This window comes from Miniopterus natalensis, chromosome 19 (assembly GCF_054644295.1).
Source record: "Miniopterus natalensis isolate mMinNat1 chromosome 19, mMinNat1.hap1, whole genome shotgun sequence".
NCBI lineage: Eukaryota > Metazoa > Chordata > Mammalia > Chiroptera > Miniopteridae > Miniopterus > Miniopterus natalensis.
The window spans coordinates 39,426,296-39,434,279 of NC_142099.1; the positions used below are offsets into that span (position 1 = coordinate 39,426,296).

General features: G+C 54.5%; 1 protein-coding gene across 1 annotated transcript; it reads right to left on the reverse strand.

The window, feature by feature from the left end:
- Positions 1 to 401: 401 nt before the first annotated feature.
- Positions 402 to 5,543, reverse strand: FCRLA (Fc receptor like A). The gene is made up of 7 exons (XM_016210460.2): positions 5,468 to 5,543; positions 4,527 to 4,529; positions 3,040 to 3,054; positions 2,646 to 2,798; positions 2,088 to 2,354; positions 1,486 to 1,770; positions 402 to 703 (listed from the first exon to the last, which is right to left on the reverse strand). Exons 1-7 carry the CDS (start codon positions 5,541 to 5,543, stop codon positions 402 to 404), a joined length of 1,101 nt encoding a protein of 366 aa, XP_016065946.1.
- Between the last annotated feature and the right edge of the window lie 2,441 nt (positions 5,544 to 7,984).

Consider the following 7,984-nt stretch of genomic DNA (forward strand, 5'->3'; position numbering starts at 1 on the left):
GCTGCTCTGTGTGTTGCAGGATGTTTAGCAGCACCCTGTGTCCTATTCACTAGACAACAGTGGCACCCCTCCCCCAGCTGACAGTGTCCCCTGGGCAGGGTTGTCTGATGGAGACTGGCACTAAGCCCATCTCCTTGCTTCTCTCCAGTCACCTGACCGGCTGCGCAACAGAAGGCGACTACTGGCCCGGAGAGGATTCAGGTTACGGCGCCTCAGTGAGAGAGGGTACACGGCATAGCACAACTCCATTTGGTACAAGTTTATTTACACTCACCTACCTCCCACTCTAACAAGACTCTAGACTGCTCTAAGAATTCTCCGTGCACGTGTACAGGACAGAAAGAGAGAAGCAGGAGAGCTCGGTTTACTGGGGTGCTTGAGCGGCACTGCCGGTGAACCCTTCACCCCTGTTTGGCAGGGCCCTTCCTGGTTTCTAGTTTCAGGTGGCCAGACAAGTTCCTCAGCTCCATGGCCAGGTGACCAAGGAGAGCTCGCACATCCTGCATCTGTTTGAGGAGAAGGCCCATCTGATGGTGCAGGTGAGGGTCAGGCACCTGCAGAGGAGAGGGGTGGCCTGGACCCTCCGAGGAAGGGCTGGGGGTTGGAGGCAGAGGCTTGGGGGGCTCCACAGCTGCTGTTCCTGGAGCTGCTGATTTCAAAGGAGGAGGGCTCCAGGTGGGCAGTGTGCCAGAACTTGAGGAACCTAGATTGTGGGGCAGGAGACACACACACTAGTGATATCTGAAGCCTGGCCCTGGCCCCTCCCTCACCTTCCTGGTCAGTCTTTCCTATTCTCTGACAGAGGCTGTGGGGCTCACAGCAGCAGAGACTTGAGGGCCTAGTGTCCCTCTTGGTCCAAACCTGAAAACCTTCTATGGTGAGGCCTGGTCAGTGGAGGGCTGTGGACAGCAAGGCTCCTCCTTGGTTCCCTGCATGAGGGGTGGCACCTGCCCTGTGGGATATTTGCAGCCTCCTCACTGTGTGTGGCTCTCATGTAATTCCTCACCTGTGCAGCCTCCAGGGCTTGGGAGACACTCTGCTGGCCCCTCACATCACCTCCTCCTCAGGGTGACTCTCTCCTGTCCCTCCATTATTTTCCTACAACCTAGCTTCACGTCCCCATTACCCTGAACCCCTCCTCTGTGTCTGGGTCAGAGCAGCCTTCACAGGGGCCCGGGCTGAACGTGGACCCCAGACTCCTCGTCCGCATCTGCATGCTGGTTTCCCACAAGCGCCCAGAGCTCCTCTCCCGAGCATAAGGCACGTAGGCAGCACCTGTGGAGACAGCTGGGATCCTGCGTTGGTGAGGTGTCACTGTGTTCTGAGGGAGAAGCCCCCTATTTGCACTCTCACCATCTCCAGGGGCCTGTCTCCTTGTTCCTGCCTCCTCTGTGTCCTTTGGGAACCTGCACACACCCAACCCCAGCTGAGGAGCCAACCGTCCTGCCCCCTGTTTTACACACACGAACAGACACACCAACCTACCCTGCACTCTGACCTCCAGCTTGGAGCTCTTTTTCCAAACTTGGTTGTCCTCTGTGGCAGCCTCACACCAGTAGGACCCAGAGTGGGCCTCTGAAGCCACGGGCACCTGCAGCTCCGGGGACAGGCCCCTGCTGCGCAGGGCCCGGCCGTCCTTGTAGAAGGAGAAGAGGAGGCGCGCAGCTGACCTCCATAGGGGCAGCTTTGTCTGGCAGCTCAGGGTCACTGCACCCCCCTCTCGGGGCTCCGCTGAGGGTGTGGCTCTGAGCACTGGGGCTGGAAACAGCTCTGAGGGGAGACAGGTGAGAAGGACGGGCTCAGGCCTCCTGAGGTCACACCACCATCAGAGCGCCTCTCAGAAGTTCCATCAGAGCCTTTCTGTCTTCGTGTGAACAGGACCAGATGAGAGCTCGTGATGGGCAAGTGTGACAATAGTCCAGAGGCCCAATCAGTGGATACTGGATGCATGGGATAGAGGGCTGGAAGCAAGGGGGCTCTGTGGGGGATGGGGCTGGGGGGACACATGGCTGGGAAGGCTCGGCCGGTCTGCAGCGAGCCTGCCCCTCTCCCTGCTCTGACACCACGACACTGCCTCAAGCTCTCACCTTGGACTGTGACCACCACAGAGGATGCTGTCTCTGGGCTTCTGGGACCAGGGCTCTGGAAGGTGGCACTGCAGTGGTAATGCCCACTGTCTGCCTCTCGCACTGCGGTGATCGAGAACTCCCTGTTAGGTCCGGGGGCACCCAGAGCTGAGCCGTCTCGGTAGAAGGTGACCTGGGTCAGTGGCCAGTCTTGCCAAGCCTGGCAGCGCAGAACCAGTGGGTCCCCTTCAAATATGGGAGTGGCTGGGCCTTGGAGAATCAGCCAATCTGTGACCCAGAGCAAGAGCAAAGTGTTGTCCACACCTTCATGGGAACCCACTCAGTGCTGCCCACAACAGACCCCTAAACTTTCTCTGAGGGTCTAGGTATCTCTCACCCCAACTTCCCTAGGGTCCGGACCTGAAGGCACCCTGGCCTGGGGGCTGAAGATATGGGAGGAGGGGTGTCCTATGCCAGCTTCCTGGGGCACCTCCCCATGGGGGCTGTGGGCTGGAAGGAGGGGTTTGGGAGATGAGAGAAGAGTAAGCCTGCTCCTGCCAGTCCCTCCCAGCACCTCACCGTAGGACACAGTAAGATGGAAGGGTTGGCTGAAAGTGTAGCCCTTGACCTGGAAGTCAACTTCCCTGGAACCCCTCAGTTCTCTCTTCATGTGGCAGCCGCTGTCCCGGGTGCTGGCGGGTCCTTCACACTGCAGGGCCTCAAAGCTGGCAGCTAAGGAGGGCAGGGTCCGAGGAGAACCAGAAAATGATGCTGTGACTGAGAAGGACAGGAAAGTGCCCTCCACCGGGTTCCTCCTCCTGGGGAAGCCCCCCTGTTGGAGTGAGAATAGCAAGACGCCAAAGCCTTTTCCTCAACAGACCCACGTGCGTCTCTCAGAGGCATCCAGGTGCTCAGTGAATGGGCTGTGGTTCAGGGAAGAGGCAGGGAGAGAATGGCAGGATGGTGGACTCACCAGCATGACATCCAGCTGCCGCGGACACAGGGAACCAGAGACCACAGTCATTGATGAGCCAGAGCCAGCCGACACAGGGCAGGAGGGAAGGGAGATGGTCAGCGCTGCCGTGGCCGGTGTGCGCCCGTGCGGGCAGGCGAGCTCTTCCACACGCTCCTTCATTCATCGTCACGAGATTCCCAGGCGTGTAATTCCACCCCCAGCTTATAAATCTTTAAGAAACTGGCCTAGAACACTCAGTTAACTTACCCAAAGTTTAAAAGGGGTTGGGAATGGAGTGAGAAAGTCAGGTATGTCTGAGTCCAAAATCACTGTTCAGACCTGACCTCAGCCTCCCTCGGGAACTTTCATTGTCCCAAGTTTGCCCGGCTCTTTGTCTTGACCATCTACCCACTGGGGCTCTCAGTGCCCAGCTGATCTCCTTCCTTCTCTACCCTGATGTCCTCTGTCCCTTGAACTGTGCCATTCCCTGTCCTTCTGTCCCCAAACCCTGGTCACTGTGGAGCAATTCCTTCTTTGCTTCTGGGTTGAGAGTTAGAGTTATGGATTTCTCGCCAAATCTCCTCAGCCCACCTCTTCACTCCATGGTTGACCCAGGCAAGGTAATTCCATTTCTCCCTCCTCCGTGACGCTCCGAGTCCTCTCCCCACTCTGGCCTCACGGCCATGTGCTCACTCTTCGCCGATCCCCCCTGCCCTCCCTTCCACCCTTTCCCTCCCAAAGGCCCCATACTTTCCTCTGACCGTGTCACTTCCCTCAGTGAGGCCCCTCCCTACTTCCTAATTCTCCTGGGCCAGGCCCAGGTGCTGTCCTCAGACCCTCTCCTAGCCTCCACCCCCTCAGCTGTCCTCTCGGTTCCTCCGCTGTCACTCGGCAGGACTCAACCTCTTCTCCTTTTTGACATAAAATCTGGTTGGGCTGCCAGGCTCTTTCACTCAGAAAACTACATGGTAGGTATCAGTGTTCTCATTTTGTGAATAGGAAAACCAAATCCAGAGATATAAAAAGTGACTTTTCCAGAGTGACATTGTTAGTAGAAGGAGGGTGGAACCACAGTGTCTGGAGTTCCGGCCACACACTGGCCACCCGGTCCTGCCTCTGTGCATTCAGTAAAACGATTCAACATTACTGTGGGGGACATGCAGGTGCCAAGAATTCAAAGACAGGTAAGATGAAGTTAAAAGACAAAAATGAAAGGCCTCACTCCACCTACAAATAACTGTTGAGTGGGTGGCACAGGCCCACATGCTCATTGTTTTTGCTCAAGGAAGGAAGTGACAGGAAAAAGGTGTCAGGCGGCCATCAGAGCAGAGGAGAGCCCGTGGACAGCTTCCCGGGGAAGGTGCCACCTAGGCTGAGGGTTTAAGGATGCCCAAAGGAGCGAGGCAGGAACAGGGGCCATGGCGCTCATTTCCGCAGAGGGAGCAAGTAAGTGTCTGACGTGAGGATGAGTGACTCTAAGCAGCTGGGGTTTGCTGGAGCATCACCTGCTGGGCTCAGGGGACTGAAGAGGCTGCAGAGGGGACCTGGGGGCCATGTTGGCCGGAGGTCCTTCGTGCCACAGGAAGGAGCATGGGCTGGACAAGTGCAGAACTCACTTCAAGGACACAAGACAGACAGGGAGATCAGTTGGGAAATCACTGGACCAGCGCAAGTCAGGAATGACGAGGGCTTGTTGTCCTCACACGGCATTCCTTACAGCTCGGGGAGGGGCAGCTCCAAGGACAATGATAACTGACTGTCTCCGCAGCATGGCAGAGGGAGAGTCCCCCAAGCCAGTGACTGGGTGTTTGGGTAAGAGATGGAAGGGAGAGGGGCAGGAAGGGGACAGATGAGCTCCGGCCACGTGGTGCTACGGTACCTGGGACGTGCAGGTGGAGATGTCTTGAGAGCAGCTGGGGAGAGAGCAAGAAGAAAGAACAGTAGGAGGCGAGGAAGCACCACAGGAGACGCAGGCTTTAAGGGGAGAGCAAGGAAATCACCAAAGGGACCAAGAGGTAGAAGGAGGGCAAGAGGAACATGATGGGAGAGGGCCTGGGGAGCGCCGGACGCCAGGCGGGAATGAGTGACCAGCAGCAGCAAAGTCCAGCAGGGTAGGAACTAAAAAGTGTACGAAGGCCCTTGGGTACAGACGTCACTGCCTGGGTCAAAGTGACCCAGTAGCAGCCAGACTGTGAGCACTGTGAGTGACGCTTCATCTGCAAAACGCAAGAACAGAGCTGAAGTTGTCACTAAAGAGGGCATCGCAGTCAAGGAGATGAACGAGGTAACGGGAAAGGCTGGAAGGTTTTCATGCCCAGAAAGAGCCGCTCAGTCCTGCAACTCACATCCTCCTAAGCACTGCCCCTCCGAGGCCCACATCCCTTCCCGTTGGGTTCTCCCCAGGCAGGCACCTCTGTGCCCAGCAGTGTCCAAGCCTGTTACTCACCCAGCAGCACCTGGGCTGCCCAGAGCACCGGAGGAGAGAGGCGGGCGCCGGCCGCGACAACACCGCTCAGCTTCATGGTGACTGTGAAGGTCTTCGCAGCCTCACTCACCCTGATTTCATCAACATGAAACCTCTCAAATTAGAAAAGAGGAAGTAAGTCTAACTGTCTCCTCTCCTCACATCTGGGGCCTAGTTTCAACTCTGATTGGCTTCCATCGTTCAGATCTGGCCACAGTGGTTCCAGGTCACCTGGGTCCTGAAGGCTGTGAGTGAAATGACAACACTGCCAATCATTCCAGAATCCCCGGGGAGCTCAGAGAGCTTCCGAAGCTGTCGCTGTCTGGCATCCATCCCACGGGCCCCCCGCACACGCTGGGGGAGGCCAGGCCACAACTGTGCCCTTCACCAGTGAGCAACGGAGGACAGAGGGAGAAGCTGCCTGAAGGCTGCACAGGTCACCACTGTGAGGGCACCAATGGGAGTTCAGGGGCCTGCCCATCCTGCTCCACACTTTCTGTGTCTGGTGACAAGACTTCGGCAGGACATGGGGCAAGAGGACACTGACCGCACCAAGTCAGATATCAGCTGAGTCTTTCCTGAACTCCAACTACCCAGGGCCCACACAAATCTGCACACAAGTTCTCGGACCCGTGTCTCAGCTGCCGCACTCAGAGACTGTGATGTTAGAGGGAATCTGAGTATGAGGCAGAGTCCCCTGGGAAAGAGGAGAGGGAGAAAGAGCGAGTTTCCAGAGGACCCAGTAGGGAGCCCAGGCTCAGGCTTAGCCCAAGGCCCTGATCCCGAGGATACTGGAGACAGGAGGCATCGGGCAGCCTGAAAACCTGAGGACACCCAGGAAGAGGGTTGACATGGAGGTCGCAGCATCTCCTCCAGTGCCCAGTGGCTTCCTGGGAACCACTGTCCCTGCCTGTGACGTCTGCCCTTTGATCGTGGCTTCGCAGTGGCAGGGCCATCGTCTCCTCACAGGGATCACCCTCGGCTCCCCCACTACCACCCATCATGTCCCCCAGGCCCTCAGTAGTTGCAGGGAGATGAGAGAGCCATCAGAAATGAGGAAGGTGGTTCTGCGTGAAGGCGGGGGAGGGCCAACCTGACCCTTCAGCCATGTAAAACCACAGAGCAAAGCAGACATATTAGCAGCATGGCCCGAGAGGGCAGGTCATTCTCAATCTAAAATAAGCATTTGCAGGAAAGTTTCCATTATCTGAGAGGCATGTGTTCTTGTGCAGGTGGCCCCACAGAACCCAGCGCAGGCTGCGTATGGGTGTGGGGAGGCAGTGAGGCGGTGAGCCCTGCAGCCCATGTGGCCTGAGAGACCCAGCAGCCCCTGGAGAGGAAGGTGAGTCTTGGCCAACCCAATAAGAATCTAAAACGTGAAATGAGTTGAGATGGACCTCTACCCCTAACACTCCCAAGTCTCATACCTCTCAAAATATGCACTCAAAATGGATCATGGACTTAAATATAAGACCTAAAACTATAAAAGTTTTAGAAAAATACAGGAGAAATTTTGGGGGGATTCAGTGCTAGGCAAAGAGTTCTTAGACTTGATATCCAAAGCATGGTCTATTAAAGGCGGAGATTGCCCATGGATATGTGGAAATCATAAATTATGGGGTTATCTGACTTAAAGTTATAGAAATGTATGTTACAAGGCATTTGATGAGAAGTCTTAAGTAATCTTGTTGATATAAATTCCTGTATAATTTAAATACTCTGATGAAATTGTGCCTTCCTAAAAATAAAGAAAAGATAAGGAATATTTAATCCCAGTGGACACAGGAGAACAGTAAACAGAGAGACTGGTCTCGTAGGTGACTTTAAATCTAAACATATTTCTTGGTATTGAAAAAATGCAAAAGTATCAGAAATAACAAAGGGGATTAGTAAAGACTAAAAATTATTATGAATGTAGAAGAGCGTACAATGCACAATATAGAAAGCAAATAAGAAAGCCTTGATCAGAAAACCAAAGCTAATTTTGTGAAAAGAGCAATAAAATAGGCCTTTGACAAGTCTGATTAGGATAAACAGATTAAGAGATAAAGGTGTCTCATATTCAACCAGTGAACAATATTTTGTTTAGTATCTACATAGGAATAGTGGGATGTCCACAAATTTTGGTCATGTTGTTATAAAAAAAATCAGTTATAGGGAACTGATTTTATTTTCCTAAAGAGGGGACTGCTGATGAGAAGCAGGACAATTCTCCTGGAAGACCCCAGGGAAGGTTCCAGAATCAGAGGGATTAGGTTCAACCCAAGAGATGGATCAGAAATGGTTTTAGAAATAAGAGCATAGCTGGAAAGTCAGACTCTTAGGGCCTTTCTCCCACTCAGGGGACTAGGTGTTTCCAGGTAACTACTCTTCCCCCACCAGAGTTTAATGCTCAGGAGAAACTGAACCAGACAGCAGGTATCGGTGAGTTCAGCCCGAGTCGATGACTATGGGGTGCGCACCATGACGTTTGCACTCTTTTTCAGGACACCTGTCAAA

What these genes read in the sequence shown, in the direction of transcription:
- FCRLA (XM_016210460.2), bottom strand. Translation starts at nt 5,543, where the DNA reads ATGAAGCTGAGCGGTGTTGTCGCGGCCGGCGCCCGCCTCTCTCCTCCG. An exon ending in CCATCTTACTGTGTCCTACG is followed by an intron (nt 2,355 to 2,645) that starts GTGAGGTGCTGG and finishes TCTGGGTCACAG; the next exon opens with ATTGGCTGATTCTCCAAGGC. An exon ending in TGTGGTGGTCACAGTCCAAG is followed by an intron (nt 1,771 to 2,087) that starts GTGAGAGCTTGA and finishes GTCTCCCCTCAG; the next exon opens with AGCTGTTTCCAGCCCCAGTG.